The sequence below is a fragment of the Hordeum vulgare genome, chromosome 3H (genome assembly GCF_904849725.1).
Source record: "Hordeum vulgare subsp. vulgare chromosome 3H, MorexV3_pseudomolecules_assembly, whole genome shotgun sequence".
Classification (NCBI taxonomy): domain Eukaryota; kingdom Viridiplantae; phylum Streptophyta; class Magnoliopsida; order Poales; family Poaceae; genus Hordeum; species Hordeum vulgare.
The window spans coordinates 485,414,331-485,436,493 of record NC_058520.1 but is presented as its reverse complement, the minus strand read 5'-3'; the positions used below and the strand labels follow the sequence as shown (position 1 = coordinate 485,436,493).

The 22,163-nt window shown below is 44.9% G+C and overlaps 2 protein-coding genes across 2 annotated transcripts; both read left to right on the top strand.

The window, feature by feature from the left end:
- Positions 1 to 8,113: 8,113 nt before the first annotated feature.
- On the top strand, positions 8,114 to 15,544 carry LOC123444404 (MACPF domain-containing protein CAD1-like). Its single transcript, XM_045121102.1, has 6 exons — positions 8,114 to 8,672; positions 8,876 to 9,114; positions 9,249 to 9,444; positions 9,875 to 10,058; positions 10,790 to 10,953; positions 14,736 to 15,544. Exons 1-6 carry the CDS (start codon positions 8,397 to 8,399, stop codon positions 15,333 to 15,335), a joined length of 1,659 nt encoding a protein of 552 aa, XP_044977037.1. The 5' UTR covers positions 8,114 to 8,396; the 3' UTR covers positions 15,336 to 15,544.
- A 1,171-nt stretch (positions 15,545 to 16,715) lies between these two features.
- On the top strand, positions 16,716 to 21,645 carry LOC123441899 (protein NRT1/ PTR FAMILY 4.6-like). The gene is made up of 8 exons (XM_045118077.1): positions 16,716 to 16,871; positions 17,029 to 17,079; positions 17,533 to 17,586; positions 18,047 to 18,088; positions 18,189 to 18,312; positions 19,562 to 19,779; positions 19,889 to 20,454; positions 20,544 to 21,645. Exons 1-8 carry the CDS (start codon positions 16,716 to 16,718, stop codon positions 21,403 to 21,405), a joined length of 2,073 nt encoding a protein of 690 aa, XP_044974012.1. The 3' UTR covers positions 21,406 to 21,645.
- Positions 21,646 to 22,163: the final 518 nt, after the last annotated feature.

Genomic DNA, 22,163 nt, shown 5'->3' with positions numbered 1-22,163 from the left:
TCTCTTCTTCCGCTCGAGATAGTTCCTATTCTATTGTTCCGGAGGCATTGTGATATTGCTCTTTTGGGTCTAGCATCTTGTCCTGTCAAGATCATGGTGTTCCATTGTTCTATTTAGTTGTTTGTTATGTATATTGTCTAATTCTTTCTTCTTATCGAATTTTTTGTCCCATTTTCCTACCGAAGTGCTGCCGAAATTTTCTGTGAATTCTTGCTTGTTTCTCATATCATTCCTCATCTCTTTGCAACTTTCAAGGATTGTTGGTGTCACTCTTTTGTCAAAGAAGCGGCTAAGTTTTTACCTCTTGTTCTTTCTCATCCTCTCCCCCTTTCATTCTTGGATCTCAGGGCGAGATCCTCTTGTAGTGTAGGAGAGTTGTGCTAGCCCGATGCCGACGCCCCAGAAGATTCCCCTTTATTTCCGTTTCCGTCGTGTGGTTATTTTTGTTTGTTGCATTCATCTTGCACATCATGGCATCATGCATGGCATCTTGCATCATCTGTTGCGTGGTGTGATCTGAGTTGTGAGTGCTCTCAGAGTCTTGCAATAGGAAACTCCCTTCTCTCCTCTCTTATTCTGTTTTGAGGCTGCGTTAGAGTTTCAGTTTTAACCCCTTTAAAAAAATCGTCTTCTTTTAAAAATCATTTTATTAAAAGTGGAGGCAACCCCTCTGGTTTTCCTTTATTTCTTCTTTTGTTTTATTTCAAAATAGAGTCCCATTTTATTTATAAAAAGGGTTTTATTTTATTCTTCAAAAAAGGTTTCATTTTTATTCTTTAAAAAATGCCCAATCTATTTCTTATAGCTGGGGTATGTTTTTAAAGAGCCAAAAGTATTTTTCTTATTTTGTTTAGTCTTTTCTTTTGTGTGTGTTTCTGTTTAAAAAAACCAAAAGAAGGGGATGAGGAGGAGCCCAGCCAGCCTGCCGAGCCGCCCTAAGGCCCAGCTAGACTCCCCCTCAAACCCTAGCGCCCCCGTCCCGATCCCCTCTCCTCCTCCCTGCGCGTCATCCCCCTCCTCTCGACCCCTCGCTCTCGTTCCTTCGTCCCTGTGTCCCGATGCCCTCTCCTTCCCCGGTCGCCAACCTCCTGCCCCGTCGCCGTTCGCCGGCCTCCTCCTGCCCCCGCCCTGCAAGAAGCTTCCCCCGCGATGCTCGCCTCCCGTGCCAAGCCCCTCCGGGTCCTCGCCGTGCCGCCTCGCCATTCTCCCTCGCCACGGCCCCTGCCGGAGCCCCTCCACCGCGCGTCTGCCGCCATGGCCGTCCTTCCTCGCAACTCGCCCGCCGCCTGTTGCGGTTGCTGCTGCACAGAGCCGCCACGTTGTGGCCTCCCCTCGCCGGAGCCGGAGCTCGTCTCCTCGTTGTCGCTCGCTTGCCGAGCACGTCGGCGCCGCCCCTGGGGCCAGTTCCTGCGCCGCCCTGTCGCTATTCTACTGCTGCGCTAGCCGCTGCTGTGCCATGCTGATGTGCTTGCCAGCTGTGGCCGATGTTGTTGCTGCCGCAAAGCTGCTGCTATTGCTTGCCGCCCCGCTGTTGTTGCTATTGTTTGTGCTGCCGCTGCTTGTCGAGCTAGCTGGTGCCGAAGTTGCTGCTGGCCTGCTGGTGTTGTTGCCCGCTGCCGTCGCCATTGTTGTGCGTGCTACTGATGCTTGCTTGCCTTGATGCTGCCATGTGTTGCAGTTGTTTGCTTGCTAGTAGTTGTTGCTTATCGCGTAGGCTGCTAGATGTTGCTGCTGTCGCTGGTTACCGTCGCCGAAGACCCGTATTCCGACGCCTAGTTTCGACTACCGGCGAGAAGAACCGTGTACCACAACGCCAAGCGAACGACTACCGTCGACAAGACCGCGAGTGCCACGACTTCCACGATGACCTATGTTCACCTACGTCCGCAACGATCTAAACCGCTCCGATATGCACGCTTCGAAGGTATACGTTGGAACGTTGTCGTGAACCGTGTGCATGTGATGTATGAGATGTACCCGTATGTTTGCGCCTATATATGTTGTCCGTTGCATGTGTTCCTCTTTTGTTGTGCCCCGACACATGGGAAGCCGGTAACCGGGATCACCCCATCTTTACTTGGTTTGTCCCGCACGCGCCCCCTAATCGTTGGCACCGATATCTTGTTGAGTTAACGTGATAGGAACGTTGCCGTGGCATCGTTTCCATCTTGCCGCCATGGTTCCCTCTTGCTCGCCGTGGCGACACATGCTTCTATCTCTTCTTGCCCGTGTTGTTGTAACTTGCATGCATGACACATTCATGGCATGATATCTTGTGTTGCATGTCTCTTGTGTCGTAGCTCCGTTCTAAGTCCCGTGTGTTAAGCGACTAGGATGTCTTGTAGAATCACCTGCTTCACCCCTTGCCATGTTAACAACAATTTAATATTGTCGTGTAAATAAACGGGAGTGAACTAAATAAGTAAATGTGGAGTTTCGTCGATAAGCAACTCGTTGCATATCGAGCTTCACTTAAAGTGTAGTGTTTGCGTGAGGTGAATTGCCATGCCATGCCTTGCATCATGGAACTGATCATGCATCATAGTAGGTTGTGCATCATGTTGTGCATCGTGTGGTGAATATCTGTATTGATATTTGTTTTCGGTTTGCTCCGTCTCGATAGAGTTCCGCAAGCGTGTCAGAATGTGAGGACCGTTCGACTACGATGGTTCGCCGACTTCACGGAGTTGTTCTTCTTCCAAGCGGGATCTCAGGCAAGATGACCATTTCCCCAGATACCATTACTATCATTGCCATGCTAGTTTTATCGTTTCTGTCGATTATGTCTCGTTTCCTACCACATGTTAAATATCATCCTCTCAACAATGCCATTGAAACCTTCAACCTGTTCAACCTAGCAAACCACTGATTGGCTATTTTACCGCTTTCTTAACCATGTTGTTAGCGTTGCTAGTTGCAGGTGCAGTTGCATCCATGTGATAACATGGGTTCCTTGTCATATCGCCATATTATATGCTATTTAATTTAATGCACCTATATACTTGGTAAAAGGTGGAAGGCTCGGCCTTTCTAGCCTGGTGTTTTGTTCCACCTTTGCCCCCTTAGTTTCGGCTACCGGTGTTATGTTCCATAATTGAGCGCTCCTAACACGATCGGGGTTGTTATGGGGACCCCCTTGATTATTCGTTTTAGATTAAAGCTGGTCTGGCAAGGCCCAACTTTGGTACTACATTTTCCTAATCACTAATGAACTGCAAAGGGAGTAATTAACCCGAGGAAATTTAATAAACCCCCGGGCCAGTGCTCCTCATGAGTGTTGGTCCAAAACAGGGCAGCTTATTAACGCTACCCGGGGCAACTCGGCGTTTGGCGTGGTAACCATCGCTCATCCGTCGTGTCCTGAGAACGAGATACGCGGCTCCTATCGGGATCATTGTCACGTCGGGCGGCCTTGCTGGATTAGTTTTACCTTTGACGAAATATCTTGTGCATCGGGATTCCGGTGATGCTTTGGGTAATCTTAGAGTTGAGGTTTTCCACTAGGGAATCCGACGAGATCTCGCGCTACTTGATTGAGGATTTCTATGCGGCTTGTGGTAATTTGTGATTGACTAGTTGGAGCACCCCTGCAGGGTTAAATCTTTTTGGGGAGCCGTGCTCGCGGTTATGTGGCAACGTGGAAACTTTGTTTAACACTGGTTCTAGATAACTTGAAGTTAACTTAATTAAAATATGCCAACTATGTGCGTAACCGTGACTGTCTCTTTCGTGAGTTCCTTCTCTGATCGAGGACACGGTGGGGTTATGTCTGACGTAGGTAGGTGTTCAGGATCATTCATTTGATCATGAGTACTTCACGTCCGTTATGCGTAGATCTTCCCCCTCTTTATTTCTTGTACTCGTAGGTTAGCCACCATGTATATATGCTTAGCCGCTGCTGCAACCTCACCACTTAACCATGCCTCACCTAATAAGCTTTGCTAGTCTTGATACCTTTGGAAATGAGATTGCTGAGTCTCTTGTGGCTCACAGATTACCACAACACCAGTTGCAGGTACAGGTAAAGGTTACTTGACGCGAGCGCGTTGATTGTTCATTCGGAGTTGCTTCTTCTTCTTCTTCATCATCGATCTAGGATGGGTTCCAGGGCGGCAACCTGGGATAGCAAGGATGGACGTCGTTCTTCTTTTCTCGTTTGTTTTCGTCCGTAGTCGGACCCTGCTCTTGTTCATGTATTGTACTGCTGTGACACTGATGTAGCTTGTGGCGAGTGTAAGCCAATTCTATATATATATCTCTTCTTTTCAGTACATGTACTTATAACGGTATCCATTCTTGCGACACGACGAGATGCGCTTCTATCCCTGACGAGGCTCTCGTGCCAAATTGAGGATGGGGTCGCATCTTGGGCGTGACACAGACCCCACATATTTGCGACCTGCAAAAGCATTTTACATTTCGATGAAGTGGAGTTTTGCGGGGCGAAATGTTGTGTTGCAGAAGAGACCGCGTATAATCAAACTGCATAATTTGAAAAAAGCATTTGCAGACGAATTTGGAACCACACTCATTCAGAGTTCATTACATAGTAGACGATCATACATACTACATTCACAGTTCATCACTTACTAGAGGGGGTAGAGGTAAGCTAACCTACTGGAGTTCACCGGAGCTACTAACTATCCTACCGCACTACGCAAAATTGAGCTCACCGGAGTCGAGCTCGTGCGGTAGTAGACGCGGAGTGCACTCAGTCATCATCCTCGTCGGAGGAGAGCTCGACGTAGACGCGCTCCTACGCAGTCGCTTCGTGGCGCCACTCCTCCACCTTGTGGCCGAAGGCGAGGGCCGAAGCGACACCCTGCTCGTAGAGCACGATGTCGATCTCCTCTTTCCTTCGACGACGTTGCTGGTCCTCTTCTGCCTCCCACGCACTCCGCGCTAGCAGCGCGGGCAAAAGGCTATCTGCCTTCACCGCGGGGGGGGGGGGGAGGGGAGGAAATCCTCCGGTCCGACGACGCCCCCGGCACGTCGCTCCCGCACTGCCTCGGCCTCCGGCTCCATCTTCACCGGCGGGAGCTCCTTGAGCTCCCTCTTCACCGGGAGGGGGAGGGGGAGCGCGAGCTCGACGCATCGGAGGAGCTGCAGAAGAAGAGGCAGCCGCCCGCGTGGTTGTACCCCCTCTGTCTCGCAACGGAGGAGCGGCGGCGGCGGCGTCATGCCCTATTGCGTGTACCGGCGAGCAACGCGCTTCCGGGCGGCATCGGATCTGACGCGACGAGCCTTCTCGGGGTCGTCATTCCTACGACCGCCGGAGTTGGCCATCAAGGGCGGTGGAATGGAGCGGCTACGCGGCGGAATGGAGGCGCTCGACGACGGATCTGAGGCGCCGACGGTGAGGTGGGGGACTTTTTGCGGTGGCGGAAGGATAGGGTTTCGACCTGCATCCAGCGACCAAACCCGCACATATAGCGGTCGAGCGGTTGCGTTTACGGGCCACCACAATTTTTTTACGTACCGGGTCACGTTTAGAATACCTGGTGTGGCACAAAAAACAGCCCAAACCCGTATAGTCGCCGAAATTTTACAGCTCCGACGATTATACGGGGTGTGCTAGAGGATGCTATAAGACAACTTTTACAAACTCATTTGCTTTTGTAGATGCACATAAGTTTAGTTATAGAAAGGATCATAGAGTAACCATATGCATGGTAGCAACCATATGTGACGCCGGTAGTACCAAACTCAACTCGTTTACATCATTATTGAGGACCGTATACTATTTGCATATAACCATTGGATAGATACTACTGCACGAGGGACAAATAGTTATCTTTCTGTAGGTGGTGAAATAATTTCTAGAAGTTTGACCATTTCTTACTAAAAGGATTAATAAAGGAAATCTTTCTTTAATAATAAAGCAACTATTGTTTCTGTCGTCCGTCATAGTTTTTGTCCCTATAATTGTTCTAAATTACTCACTATGCCATCCATGAGTCAATAGAACGATTCAGATTTTTTTTCCTGCCAAAATCACCGTACGGTTTCGTTCTTATAAGGCTAAAGGGTGTGTAGCATTGTGGGTGAAGTCCCAAGCTCTTACAGCGCACACCCATGTTCGATCCTTGGTTCCTGTGGCATTTATTGAGTCTCTTTTTTTTCTTCTATTTATTGCAGCTAGCATGCACATCCTCCTCCCCATTACGGGTTCATGGACCGGCCCATGTTTTTATCTTTATTTTTATGTTTTTTATTTTCTCATTTAAATATTTTGTTTTACCTATCTTTAAGTTATTTCGTAATTTTTCAAAAATCCAAATTTTAAAAGTTGCGAGTTCTAAAAAAATGTTCATGAAATCATACAATGTTTGTTATTCAGAAAATTATGACTTTGTAAAAAAATCATGAATTTAAAAAATATTTACGATTTCTATTAATATTCATTATTTTAAAATGAATTGTGGATCAGACAAATGTTCAGTATACAGAAAATATTCAAAAATTTGAAAGTTTTAGAAAAATTAAAAATAAATAAATAAAAAAGTAAATAGAAAAACTAAGAGAAAATGTGAAACCGAAAAGAAAAGATAAAAACGTATGATAATAAAAATAAAAACCAGGCAAAAAGAGGTTCATTTCGCGATTGATATGAGGTTTATGTGCGAGTGGTTTAATAATGATTTTTATATTGTTTTAATTTGTGCTAATAATGATTATTATTTTCATACTATCATGTGGTCTATTTCAGCTCCATAAGATTGATGTAAATAGCTTTAGAATTTGAGTGGTGAAGTCTTTTAGGTTTAGGTTTTACTTAGTTTTTGAGAAGTGTTTATATGCCTAGGGGTTGGAAGTAGTTTGTGATCGACGAGATTAGTTGTTAAAGTTTTAAACAAACCATTGTGTTACACAATAACAAGTGTGGCGTGCAGTGGCTGACTCATAGCCTTGAGATTTACCACGTCAAATGCATTGTGATTACATGGACACGCCGGACATCATTAAAGAGGGTGAATAAAATAAAAAAAGTGTCATCATGATGAGCCAATGTGTTAAAATTAAAAAAATAGAGGACGCTCATACATCGAGGTATTGAGCCATACTTATTTGATTAGGCCGTAATATTTTGTCTTCCGTTGCAACGCACGGGCATATTTACTATCATACTAATAACACTAAACAAAAGGAGATGCACTTGATTCCACGTGTTGTTTTTGTGGAGTAATTTCAACACAGAAAGTCAAACCACCTTTTCAGCGGCATGCACCCCAGTTTTCAACCACGCAAAGAAGACACCGGCATGACAACATTGAATACGTGTTATTTATGCTAAAATATATTTTTAGGATTAATGAATATTTATTGTGATACTTACATCATTTTTAAATACAAATCTTTTTAGAGATTTCCTTACAAACTATTCCTTTCGTCCGATATTACTTTTCACAAAAAGATAATGATAGATGTATCTAAAACTAAAATAGATCCATTCCTTACACAAATATTTCCAGATGAAGAGAGTATATATGAAGCAAAATGAATGAATTTATACTTTAGTATATTTTCATACGTCCGAAGTAGTATGTAATAGTGTATAGTGAAATCTTTAAAATACTTATATTTCTTTTGTTTTTAATATTTTTTTTATAAATTACACTGAAGACTAGATACAAATGTATATAAACGTATTTTAAAGCATAGATTCATTCATTTTACTTGTATATAGTCCAAATCTCTAAAAAATCTTATATTCCCTTCATTCCGAAATACTCCATCCGTTCCTAAATATAAGTCTTTCTAAGAGTTTTACTAATGGACTACATACGGATGTATATAGATATATTTTAGGGTATATAGATTCATTCATTTTGCTTCGTATGTAGACACCTAGTGAAATATCTTAAAAGACTTATATTTAGGTACGGAGGGAGTATTTGTCGAAGAAATGGATGCATCTAGTTGTATTCTAATTCTAGATGCACTCATTTCTATTTATTTTTACGACGAGTATTTCTGGACGGTGGGAGTATTTAAAAATAGGAAGTATTTAGGAGTACGATACATAGTTTTATTTTTGATGGCGTGCGATAATCAAGAGAAGAAATGGAGAGAGTAATAGAAAGAAAAAGAAATCCAGTCAAACCAGACTACCGGAGGCAGGAGGCAGCGTCGCCTTCTCCTCGAGCTGCCTTGCTCCGTAGAAACCGTGTCCCTCCCTCCCTCCCTCCCCGATCGACAGCAATAGCGGCGGTCAAAGGCCTCTCCTGCGACGACCCCTCCAACCCCCGTCCGTGTCTTCTTCGCCCCTCCCCTCCCCTCCCCTCCCCCCTCCCGCAGTCTCCACGAAGGAGCAGCCTCCGTCTGCCGCGAGCAAGCTGAGTCGCCACGGATCTCGAGGCGGCGGCGGCGGAGAAGGGGCAGCACCGGAGGGGCCCATGAACCTCGGCGGCTCCGCCCTGGAGGCCGCCCTGCAGGCGGTGGGGCGCGGCCTCGACGCCGCCGGCGACCACCGCCTGCTCTACTGCAAGGGCGCCGGGAGGCTCGTCACGCTCGACGAGGCCCGCGCGCGCGACCTGCCCATCGGCGGCAGCGTCCTCTGCGGCGTGCCTCCCGACGTCGAGGTAGAGGCCTACCGCGGCACCCGCGAGCGCAGCCGCCCGGCCCCCCCCGGCGCCGCCCCCGACGAGCCCTTCGTCTGCAGCTTCCAGAAGGTGTGGGAGATATGCCCCCCGGAGCCCCGATTTTGGGGGCGCTTGATCAGATCGTGCACGCATATACATAATCCCTTCTTATCTTCTGCGCACTTCGATGCAAATCCGCCGTTATGCAAATCGTACTACTGCATATGTTATGTTAGGCTCCGCGGCCGTTCCCTTCACCGTATCTGACATTGGCATGGCCGCTTACCGCGCAGATGGCGGAGCATTTCAACAGGAAGGCCGGCTTGCTGGAAACAGTCCCGCTGGGCTCCTTCAACTCGCTCTTCAGTTTCACTGGTTCTTGGAAGAATGATGCAGCTGCGACGAAGGCCCTTGCAGTTGATGGCAATTCTGTTCCGCTATACAGAGTTAAAATAACCAGCGATGAACTGATTTTGCAAGAGAGTGTAGAGCTCGCAATTCCATATACTTGGGATCCACCAGCATTGGCTAGGTCAGTAGGTAATCTTCTCCATTGACCCTGCTATCTGGGTCAGTTTTAATTATGGCAGTCCTACATAACTCTCTGCATTTTACCCGCCCTTATATCATATAATAACAAGGTGTTCTTGTCTCATTTCTGCTCAGCTTTATCGAGAATTACGGCACACACATTATTACTTCTGTAATGGTCGGTGGAAAGGACGAAGTATACATAAAGCAGCATTCCTCATCCCAATTGTCTGAAACGGAGTTCAGAAATTATGTCAGAGAAATTGGGTATGAGAGATTCTCAGATGTGGAGAACAAGTCAAATGCACCCCCCATCAATTATAGTGAGAAGGTTAGTCAGTTACTTGTTTGCCATTTGATTGGCATAAGAGTTATCTTTTTACATGCAAATTTTGATAACAATAGGAAATTAGGAAGACATTCTTAACGTGTGCACCTTGAGGGCTGTGTGAGTTTACAATCATGCCATCTGCATAGCAGCTATTTATTTGACTCGTCTTCGAAAACCACCTTAAGTATCACCAGTAGGAAATTAGCTACTTTGAACTGTCACGCATGTTCAATTCAAAAAAAAAAAACTATAATATACTCCGTCCGTCCCAAAATAAGTGACTCAAAAGTGACTCAACTTTGTACTAAAGTTAGTGCAAAGTTGAGTCATTTTTGAGTCACTTATTTTGGGACGGAGGGAGTACTACATATGTGATATGTGTACTGCACCACTTACTGCCAACAAATCCTAATTCCAGTCCCCTATACAGGATATGACAGTAATCTTCAGAAGGAGGGGAGGTTGCGATCTTGTTCAGAATTCTGGTGAATGGATAAAAACTGTTTCGTCAGCACCAGATGTCATAGGCATGACATTTCTCCCTATTGTTTCACTTGTCGATGATATACCTGGGAAGAAGCACATTGCTCGTGCCATTGATCTATACTTGACATGTAAGACATGCACCTGATTCCCTTTTTGGACTATACCCTCAAAGCCCATTTGCCATAATCTCAGCTGTTGTTCTAAATTATATTGCCATCTACTCCCTCCGTTCCTAAATATAAGTCTTTTAAGATATTTCATTAAGAGTCTACATACGGAGCAAAATGAGTGAATCTACACTCTAAAGTATGTCTATATACATCCGTATGTAGTCTACTAATAAAACCTCTTTAAAGACTTATATTTAGGAACGGAGGGAGTATATATTATAGTAGCAGGGTCTCTGCACAATACCTCTATTTGGAGTATGCATTTAAATAAAATGTTATACTCCCTCCTTTCCTAAATATAAGTCTTTTTAGAGATTACACTACGGACTACATACGGATGTATATAGACATAATTTACAGTGTAGGTTCACTCATTTTGCTCCGCATGTAGTCCGTAGTGGAATCTCTAGAAAGACTTATATTTAGGAACGGAGGGAGTAGTAACTAGTAAGGGTGATGTATTCATTATCAAGATAGACATATCTTTCTTAAAGTCAGAATGTCAATCATGATTAAATCAGTAGCTCAATGCAGTAGTATAGCTATTGAATGATTACAATCTGGAGAAATGTTTTCCTATGTCTACCAAAGAGTTGGGTACTTATCCTTCGTTTGTCCTGCTGTGATTAAAAATTATCATATTACATGGCATCTTTTCAATGATGTTTTCATATTTTCTTTTACTCCAGACAAACCTCCAATTGAAGAGTTACAATACTTCTTAGATTTCCAAGTTCCACTAGTTTGGGCTCCAGTACCACCGGGTATTGCTGGTCAAAATAGAAAAGAGCCTGTGTGCCCGTCGCTTCAGTTCAGCTTGATGGGCCCAAAGCTATTTGTTAGCACAGAACAGGTAAATGCTGCTCTTGGGTTTAAATACGTGTTTATGGCAATTTCCCTTTAGCTATTTTTGTTTTACCATTAATAGGTCAATGTAGTGCCCCTTACCAGACCCTGTCATTAGACAAAACAGAAGCAAACACCATTTTGCTGTAGGATCAACAACAATTTACTTGGGATGCGACGATGGGCTTTTATTTTGTAATGCAGTTCAATTGATCAAGGCATATGGAACCCATTCCTGTGTTTGGTTGGGAGGAGAAATGGAACCTACCGATTCTAGAGAAGGGAATATACCCCATATATGCAGAACGTGCTCCAAATCGGTGGAACCAACCAACTGGCTTCTCACACAAATCACGCGGACCCTCTATATGCGGAATGTGCTAGACTGCTAGTTCCGTCAAATTGGGGAACCGATTGGTTCCTCGCTCAAATCATGCGCACATGACACCCAACTCTCACCGCATAAAAGAAAAAAACATGTAGCATCTCTCTCTCTCTCTCTCCCTCCCTCCTCCAGACCTCTCTCTCCCCCTGTCATCTCGTGGCAGCGGCCACCTAACAACAATGACAAAGCCTTTAGTCCCAAACAAGTTGGTGTACGCTAGAGCTGAAACCCACAAGAACTTGCAACAAACTCATGGTTCTGGCACATGGATAGCAAGCTTCCACGCACCCCTGTCCATGGCTAGTTGTTTGATGATACTCCAGTCCTTCAGATCTCTCTTTACCAACTCCTCCCATGTCAAGTTTGGTCTACCCTGACCTCCCTTTACACTATAAGCACACATAAGCCGTCCGCTATGCACTGGAGCTTCTGGAGGCCTGTGTTGAATATGCCCAAACCATCTCAGACGATGTTGGACAAGCTTCTCTTCAGTCGGTGCTATCCCAACTCTATCCCGTATATCATCATTCCGGACCAAGTCCTTCCTCGTGTGGCAGCGGCTACCTAAAGAAAAAACTTGAGGCGGGCCTTGGCTGAGGCGGCGCGTTAGGAAACGTCTAGGACGCGGCGACGGTAAGGGGAAGGGGACGGTGGCTTATTGGGAGGCGAAGCAGCGGTGATGACTGCTGGGCAATGGCTGATTGGTGGAGCCGCAGTGGTGAACAGGGGAGAGCTGTGGAGTTGGAAGGCGGAGGTGCTGCCCTGCAGCAGCGGCCGATGTTTGCTTGTCAGCTTCCCAGTTCTTGAGTTTGTCAACCTCCGTTCCCAGTTCTGGAGTGGTGGCTGAGTTAGAATTCTGAACTTTGCAACAAAAGAAAAGCTGTGTAACATACCACTTTTCAAACTCTAGCAAAGTACTCCCTCTGTAAACTAATATAAGACCGTTTAGATCACTAAATGGTCTTATATTAGTTTACAGAGGCAGTAGTAATGCTGTTTAAGCTAGGATTTTTCTGGTCTATAGAATAAAATAAATGATCGAGCAATTCATATTCTTTGTTGCATTTTCGTTTCACCGGGCCATGTGAAGTGGAAGTGCTCTGGGTCTTGAACTATATTTCACTTGGGCCCATATCTATCTTCTAATCAAAATCCAGCCCACTTACAATTCTTCATTTGATCCGGTGATCCAAACCTACTCCGATTCGGACCCAAGACCAATGCTCCATACTTGCCAAACCTCCTTAACCCTGTGCCAAGACGTCTCCTTAGCTTCAGAAGCTTCTCTTAGTTGCCTAAACCAAACCAAGCCATTTCAGATTCGTTCGCCACCGCTGGATTCGAGCAGGAGGAGGAACCCTACTCTGTATCCAATCCTAACCGACCTAGGGCAGTCTCAACCGACATAGAACCCCCTATATATGCCCTTCCTACCTCCCAAGACTCCAAAACCACGAATCCATAGCTTCCGAGCCACCTGAAGTTGACACCAGAGTTGATCTTGCGAGTTCCACGAGGCAGAAGAAAACTATCCTGCAATCTCTTTGTTACCAGCTACTCAATCATATCCTTGATGATCCCACCGCGAAGTGCTGCAAGATTGAGTCCTCACCACTCGTGTAAAGTTCATAATGATCCGACGGTTCAATAAAGTATTGAGACCCTGTCCAGGCAAGTCTGCACACTGCTGCAAACGCCTGATTTGCAATCGACTTCCCTCTTTCGGTTTAATGATTTGTTGCACCATCAAATAATTCTAATCTGAACTATACGGTATCATCAAACTCTCGCTAAAGTTTCGCTTGAATACATGCAACCAATCTCCGTCACCAACGTCATCTTCGAGCTGCTATTTCTGACGTACGCCTCTGTCCAGACTTTCGTCTGTCTTGCAAAGAACCTAGCAGTCAACTCGATACGCCAATTTCGAAACCCTCTGGTTACAATATAGCTTTAGATGTCTGCTTTCTGGCCTAATTTATGGATCTTGATTTTGGTCTACGAGCTACCATGCCAATTGCATCTCTGAAGCTTGTCCAAAATTCTGTTTTCTGTTTCGTGTAGCTCGTGAAAACCATCCAACTTACGCTGGTTTTCCATGTTAGGGTTTCCATGCAACACGATTTCTAGCATCTACATACATTTTCTTGGACTCCTAATCCTATGCATGCATGTAGATAAATGGTTTTGCATCTAAGTTATTAGAGAGTGGAGTAGGAGAGCATCTGAAGTATGGGGCGTTGAAATGAAAATGCAATAAAGAAAATGAATTGCTCAATCATTTATTTTATTCTAGGCAACGAAAAAAAACTCTTAGCTTAAACAGTAACTGCTACCTTGCTAGAGTTTAGAAAGTGGTATGTTACAAGCGGGCCCATAGTGTGGTTTCTGTACTAGTTAACTTTTATTTGTGTGCAACATTGAACAAATGCATAATGATATAAATTTTGCAAGAAAAACAAGTCTTGGCTATTTTTGCTTGATGTGTATGAGGGTTGATATAAAGCGTGCTGAGAATGTTAAGAGGGGTCGTGGTAGACCAAACTTGACATGGGAGGAGTCCGTTAAGAGAGACCTGAAGGTTTGGAATATCGACAAAGACTTAGCCATGGACAGGGGTGCGTGGAAGTTAGCTATCCACGTTTCAGAGCCATGACTTGGCTTCGAGATCTTATGGGTTTCAACTCTATCCTACCCCAACTTGTTTGGGACTGAAAGGCTTGGTTGTTGTTGTTGTTGTGTATGAGGGTTGATGATTTTTGACCTATATACGTGTCTTGTTAAATAGGAAGCAATGCGAATTATTTGTTTGATATCATATCCTTATATACTTGTTATGCTTGTGACTATATTTGTAACCTATTGATGCGACAAATACAATTGAAATGTTACAAAGAATTTGAACAATATGATGCTAAAAATACAAAGAGCTATCTTATTCATATTTACATATGCACATGCGAGGTATTCTCACAACTCCTACACAAGAGATGAGTTGAACGAAATACATTCTACTCCCTCCGTTCTTAAATATAAGACCTTTTAGAGATTGTACTATAAACTACATACGGATGTACTTAGATATATTTTAGAGTGTAGATTCATTCATTTTGCTCCGTATGTAGTCTCCTAGTGAAATCTCTAAAAGGTCTTATATTTTGAAACGGAGGGAGTATTTCATTTCTCCAACCAAATACTGTAATATAGCCATTCCACTACACCAGATTGCCCCCAACCAAATATAAGAATGGAACCAACCCATTCCAGTGGAATGAAACCATGACTTTCGGGACAACCGCTTATGTTGGGGGGTTCCATTCGGTGACATTATGGAATATACTTCATAAGATGATAAACTATGCAGAGCAATCTATTCAAGCTAAATTCCAACGGAAAACATGCAGGTATCTGTTGGGCGCCGACCAGTCACTGGCCTGAGGTTGTGCTTGGAAGGAACAAAGCAGAACCGCCTGGCTATTCATTTGCAGCACCTCGGCTCATTACCAAAGATATTTCTACCTCATTGGGACTCCCATATCACGATCGGGCCACCAAAATGGCAAGGGCCTGAAGAGCAGGATAGCCGATGGTTCGAACCAATCAAGTGGAAGAATTTTGCTCATGTCAGTACTGCGCCCATAGAGTACACTGAAACAAACATCACGGATCTGTCTGGCGTTTATATTGTCACGGGAGCACAATTAGGAGTGTGGGATTTTGGCGCAAAGAGCGTACTCCATCTTAAACTTTTGTTCTCCAGAGTTCCTGGGTGCACAATCAGGAGATCAGTATGGGACCACAGTCCAAGTTCTGCGATGCATAGAACAGATGAATCTTCATCGTCCTCAAGTGACAATGCTAAACTTGTAAAGATTGTCGACATGACAGAAACGCTGAAGGGCCCACAAGACGCACCTGGTCACTGGCTGGTCACAGGAGCAAAATTAGGCGTGGAGAAGGGCAGGATTATTGTGCGTGCAAAATACTCCTTGTTAAACTATTGACCAAAGTGTTGAGAGCATTCATTCATTCGCTCTTCTATGGAGCACCATGTTTAAAGGATAGCATTGTTCTTTTGTTCATGTATGGTACTGTATGTAACATGTCGTGGAATCATGCTTCTCGCGTTGATGCTATGAGCAAAGTAGCGTGAAACAACGTTTTTTGTCCAGTTCAAAAATATTTGATCTGGCCCTGGTCATTTCTTTTCCAATTGTCTCAATGCGTTGACGGAATTTGATGTGTATCATGATTTTCATGGAATTTGATGTGTATTATGATTTTCGCAACGGTGATGTTGTTCTTTGCTTTGTGGTGACGTTTACTCCAGCAGAAGGGAACTGAGGTCAACGAACATTGCCTGGGTAGTCTGGATGGGAAGGTAAGCAGTTTATCTCCCTTTTGCGAGGTGTGGTCAAAGCTGAGCATAGCTTAGTTTTCAACAAGTATACGATTGTTGCAGATTAATATATATGAGAGTGTTACAATGTTGGGTATCCCAAGGTAAACTCAGTTCTGGTAGTACGCAGTTATTATTGCTTCACTGTTAATAAAGTCACTTTTGCTTCGGTACACCACCCATAACAAAATGTAGAAGGAGAAACGTATACCCACCTTGTATTGTATACTATTATTGTTTAGCGGAATATAGTCGAAATCGATCACATACACGAGTGTACACGTACATTACAGGCAAAGACATGCGTATATCCACCTCGTATTGCATACGTACGGCGGCCTGTAGTGTACAATACGAGGTGGACATATGTTCTTCTTTGTACTTTGGGGGGGGGGGGGGGGGGGGTGTGTGTGTGTGTGTACCGAAGCACACCTCAAATAAAGTACTCTAAGATAATTGGCGAGAACAATTCTTGTTTAAAAAAAACGCGCCGAAAACAATTGTAGCACCCCTTCTCAGCTAAGTATTGTGCTAGTAGATCGAGAAATTATTTGCACACGTAATCAGGCATGTCACCTCTTTCTGTTGGGCATGGTGTTCGTGCCATGCTTCCAAATGGAACAGAAGGAAACCTTCCATATTTGCTTCTTTTGCTGTCCATTTTCGATCCAACAGCGACATGTTTCTCCATTTAGCCTGTTCAAGCCGGGGGAATTTACCGGATCTAAATTCCTGATCCCTCGTGAGTTCTGACTTGTTGTTTCCGCAGGAACATTGTCGACGTCTCTGTGGAACAATTGAGCTAGGATTTCAGCGCCGGCACTTACTGGCAGGCCACTGGGGTGCCGAAATGAGATACATATCATGTGAACTGCGAACAAGCTGTTCATCGGTTTCATCAGCTGCCGCAGCGCCACGCATATGGCATGGCACGCACGGCATGGCGTCACCCCAATCCCCTCTTCCCGCGGCGGGTACGGCACGCATGGCGTCGTCTCAGCTTCCTCTCCCGCAGCGCATATGCCACACATGGCGTCATCCCGGATTAGTTTTTGAAGCAGCGTTCATCCTGAGGCTTGATCTGCAGGAGGGGGCCAAAAACATGGAGCATTATTTTTCGTTTGTTGAAAACAAGAAGACGGTAACAAAAAATAGTATCCTACGCCATGAAAGGCACAGCCACGGACGCTTGCCTGGAGAGCCTAGCGTGCGCATGCATTACAAAATGACTGGATAAATCTACAAGTTACGCAGGGGGTAAGCAGAATGAGCTGACTGATTCTTTTATGCCGTTTGAGCCTTTGCTACGCTCCGACCCGGTACCTGACAACTGCGGCCTGGCTGTATCAGTGAGTTGGAAGATCTCCACATCTAGTAGACGTCGCTGCTAATATTGAATGGAATGGTGAGACCATAAATTAAACAATCATACTCCCTCAGTTTCTAAATATAAGTTTTTTTTAGATATTTCACTAGAAGCTATATATGAAACAAAATATATGAATCTATACTTAATATATTTATTATATATCCGTGTTTAGTCCTCTAACGAAACCTTTAAAAAAACTTATATTTAAAAACGAAGGGAGTATATGGGAATGCATGGGAGACTCATTCAGGAATTGAGATGCTTTATATTGCTTGGCAACTGCACCCCTTGTCTCTCGTCCACCTGAGATAGATCGCCTCTTGGCCAAAATGGTACAAGCTCACTAATTCTCTTGCTTGCTCACGTCTCCAACTTCATTTTCCGTACGTACGTGCGTGCTAACGTTCTCACTGCCGTGTGATTTTCTTGATAGGAGAACGAGGAGATGAGCAAGGTAACTGAAGGCAACGCTAAATTTGAATCCATGGTATCTTCCTTGGTTCAGCCCATCTTCTCTCCTTCCTTTTATCTCTTGTACTTTTGAAACAGCTCATGCTTATCATGCCGTAGCATAAAAACGTGCATGTAGTGACCATTTTCTTCAACTGCAATGGGAGTTTTCTTTGATTGTCTACTTTATCTTTTACAAAAAAGAAGAAGAAACTAAGGATAAGGTATGAACTACGATGTGTTCCCTCCGTCTTAAAATAACTGTCGCAACTTTGTATTAGCTCTAGTACAAAATTGTACTAAGCTTAAGACACTTATTTTGAAACGGTGGAAGTATATATATCGTAAGTGTATATACGCATGATCAGCTAATTGAAATTCATGGCACTTAATTAATAATAATATACACTAATTCATGAAGAATCTCCCACTTTGTTCTCAAGTTGTGTGTTTATTTCTCATATCGATGTCTCCTACTTGCTAACAAAAATTAATAGGAATACAAGGAGGCTGGCAAGGCAGCTGAAACCAATGGCAAGGTAAATTACATGTTTCATCAGATACCTACCAGACTTTGATACCTACTACCCTGTGCCCATAGCCATGAAACTTACTTTGTTATTCACATAAATGAAGAAGGTGGAAACATATGAAGTCGTTGGAGGAAAACAGTACGAAGTCATTGAAGGGAAGGTTGACTGGAGGGGAAGACCTGCTGTCCGAGGGCGCCATGGCGGTGTTGGCAATTCTTTCTTCATTCTTGGTAAATTCTTTTTGGCCATAATAGTCAATCATGAGAAGATTTCATTATACATAAGCTAGCTTTGCCTTCCGGATTTTACTATTTTGTCAACATGTTTCTGATTTTTTTTTGTGTGTACCTATGCTTGTTACTCTGCTGTTGTTTTTAGCAAAGCTAGTTCTCCATACATTACTTTTTTCCCGACAAAGTTCTCCATACATTAGTAGATGGTAACATGGTATGAAAATGAAATACATATAGAGTTGGCTTAACTAATCAAAAAAAGAATATTGTCGCTAAAAACAGGCAAGCATTAAGGCCAAACTCTTCTATCCGCAGGCGCGAAAAAATGGGAACCACTATATAGGGAGAGTAACCACTTTGTAACTTGAGGCTTGTAATGCACCCTCTATTCCCTTGTTAATTAATGGATGAGGCAAATATTTTGTCTCTGTTTGATAAAAAAAAGTATTTTATAGCCATTAGCTTGAGCTCACCTTTTTTTTGTGTGTGTGTGTGTGAAATTTGAGCTCGCCCATACATGAGATAGATTGTACTTGCTCATTTCATAATTCTTGTAGTGGTTTTAGTATTGAACTAGAACCATGATAATAATTAAGGAACGGAGGGACCGAGGGAGTATGATTTTTGCTCATGTAATAGTTATTACTTAATGGATAAGGCTTTGTTTGGAACCACTCAGATTATATAATCCAGTTCTTATAATCTATTATGTCTTCAAACAGACATATTATGGTGTAAATTATAAAAACTAGATGGACAATCTACTCTACCCCAGCTAAAATCAGATTATGAATTACTAATGACCCATTACCCTTGTAAGTTGGAGATAATTACATTCCTGCCACCGCCACCCTTCTCTTTCAAAAAACAAAGGGCAGACAACTCATTATGCAATGTAAAACCTGGATTACAATTTATATAATCTGACCTCCAAACATGCTTATTTAGATTATTTTTATAAATCAGATTATATAATCTATCTTCATAATTTAAATTATCATAATCGGTTGTGGTTCCAAACAGGGCCTAAGTCGTACTTGACAATTCTGGTAAAAAAAGTTGTACCTGAGTTGACCAGCAAATTAAGAAGCTGTTTTCATAATCTAATGAAAACGAGAAATCTCTCTCCATAAAATCGAACTTCTGAATGAATTGGTAGGAGCATGAATTCAACAGAATTGAAGCCTGCTAATCTAGTAACCTGAACCTGTCTCTGTCTCTGTCTTGGCTTTGTTTGTTGTTGCAGTGAACTTTGGGCTGGAGAACCTGGCGTCTCTGTCTCTAGCCGTGAACCTTATCATGTACTTCATGTTGGTGATGCACATCAACCTCGCCGACGCCTCCAACCTGCTGACCAACTACATGGGCACGAGCTACATGATCGCGGTGCTCATCACCGTCTTTGCCGACACCTTTGTCGGCCGGTACCAGACCGTGATCATATCCTCCGTGGTGGAGCTCATCGTAAGAATCTTTCCTTCCTTCACTTGGTTGCAGCTGGTTGTTAATCCTCTCCGCCTCCGGTCATGCATGGTTGGTTGATTCCCGTTTCTTCATGCGCGCATGCATGCAGGGGCTCCTGCTGATGACGCTGCAAGCTCACTCCCCGAAGCTGCTCCCGAAAGGGTGCAAATGGCCGGAGCCGACGTGCGAGAGGGTGCGCGGCCACAGCGAGTTGCGGCTCTACGTCGGCCTGTACCTGGTGGCGATCGGGTCGGCGGGCATCAAGGCGGCGCTGCCGGCGCACTGCGCCGACCAGTTCGACGCCAAGCACCCCAGGGAGAGGCGCCAGATGTCCAGCTTCTTCAACTGGCTGCTGCTCAGCCTGTGCATCGGAGGGGCCTTCAGCGTCACGGTGTTCGTGTGGATCCAGAACGTCAAGGGCTGGGACAGAGGGTTCGGCGCCGCCACGGGGGTCATGGGCCTCGCCCTCATCGCCTTCCTCGTCGGCATGCCCCGGTACCGGATCTTCACGGTGCAGGGCAGCAGCGCGCTCCTCGAAATCTTGCGGGTGTACATTGCTGCGATCAGGAACAGGAACCTGCAGATCCCTGAGAACCCTGACGAGTTATACGAGATCAGCAGAAGCAAAGCTGCTCCTGAGGTGGAGTTCGTGTCCCACAGGGACAGGCCATTCAGGTTACGTTCACATTCGTTTCCTTCTGCTGGTGCGTGTGGTGTCTACATGCAAATGCAACGATGTTTACTGAATGAGTGCATATGCTCAGGTTCCTGGACAGGGCGGCGATCGTTCAGGCACCGACGGAGGAGGCGCCGAGCCCGTGGCGGCAGTGCCGGGTGACGCACGTGGAGCACGCCAAGACGGTGCTGGCCATGGTGCCCATCTTCTGCAGCGCCATCATCATGGGCACCTGCCTGGCCCAGTTTCAGACCTTCTCCATCCAGCAGGGCTCCACCATGAACACGTGGGTCGGGAGCTTCCATATGCAGCCGGCGACGCTGCCCATCATACCGCTGGGCATGCTCATCTTGGCCGTGCCCATCTACGAGCGCCTCTTCGTGCCCTTCGCCCGCGGCGTCACGGGCCACCCCAACGGCATCCCCTACCTGCAGCGCGTCGGCGTCGGCCTCGTGCTCTCCATCGTCTCCATGTGCATCGCCGCCGTCGTGGAGATGTACCGCAAGAAGGTGGCCGTCCGGAACGGCATGCTGGACGCGATCCCCATGGTGAACCCGCTGCCCATGTCCGTCTTCTGGCTGGCCCCGCAGTACGGCGTGTTCGGCATCGCCGACATGTTCACCTACATCGGCCTGCTCGAGTTCTTCTACTCGCAGGCGCCGCCCGCCCTCAAGTCCATGTCGTCGGCGTTCCTATGGGCCTCCATGTCGCTGGGATATTACTTCAGCACCATCATCGTCAAGGCCGTGAACGCGGCCACCAAGAAGCACACGCTGAGCGGAGGCTGGCTTAACGGCAACAACATCAACCGGAACCACCTCGACCTCTTCTTCTGGCTGCTCGCCGTGCTCAGCTTCATCAACTTCCTCAACTATCTCTACTGGGCCAGCTGGTACAAGTACGTCAAGCCCCAGGATGAGGAGGAGAATGTGGACGAGCAGCAAGTGTGACCAGTACTCGTATATACCACTTCTTTTCTTTCAATATGCAAGGTTGATGGTCGTGTAGGATTTTTGTTCGTAAAGCTGTCATGTAGTTCGTCTTGTTCTTCTTGTTGACGAACCTCGTCATTAAGTATGGACAGCGCTAAACATCATACTACATTTTGTATCCTATCAGACCAGTCAGAGAACGTCCGATCACATGCATGTTAGTCGTCTGGGTTGGTTCATTAGTAGGTCAGCGCTAGATTTGCTGAGTTGTTAATTGACTGCATCATAACGGCTCCCGCATACCACGCGCTGGGTTATATCTCTCATACTATGCTTCCTCCAACTCCTCTTCCATCACGTGTTGCTTCCTCCAACTCAGGTTTTCCATATGGCGTTGCTTCCTACAACTAAGCAGCTATTGAGAAAAAAATTGTACGTTCATCTGACGTTTCTTCCTCAAACTAAGAAACTGGGAAACAATTTACGGTTCCGTCGTATTACAATTGAGTTTATGAGAAAAAGAATATTTGATTAAAATGTGGAAATTTTGCTTCTACCATATACGAGCTTTGTTTCTATCCAACAAAATATTGCATCTAATGTTAAGCATACAATTTTCTAACAATGATGCCACAGTTTGTTCACGTTTACTGGAATTCAATAGCCCATAAAATTGCTTCCAGCAAAAATTATAATGTTACTTTTCCGTATGATTACATATGTTTCAACGATATGAAGAGATTTGTATCCAATATGACAATTTATTTTGTATTTTG

Coding starts and splice junctions, on each gene's coding strand:
- LOC123444404 (XM_045121102.1), top strand. CDS start 8,397: ATGAACCTCGGCGGCTCCGCCCTGGAGGCCGCCCTGCAGGCGGTGGGG. Junction 9,445..9,874: donor CCATCAATTATAGTGAGAAG/GTTAGTCAGTTA, acceptor TCCCCTATACAG/GATATGACAGTAATCTTCAG. Junction 10,059..10,789: donor CATTGATCTATACTTGACAT/GTAAGACATGCA, acceptor CTTTTACTCCAG/ACAAACCTCCAATTGAAGAG.
- LOC123441899 (XM_045118077.1), top strand. CDS start 16,716: ATGGCGTCGTCTCAGCTTCCTCTCCCGCAGCGCATATGCCACACATGG. Junction 19,780..19,888: donor CCTCCGTGGTGGAGCTCATC/GTAAGAATCTTT, acceptor GCATGCATGCAG/GGGCTCCTGCTGATGACGCT. Junction 20,455..20,543: donor CACAGGGACAGGCCATTCAG/GTTACGTTCACA, acceptor GCATATGCTCAG/GTTCCTGGACAGGGCGGCGA.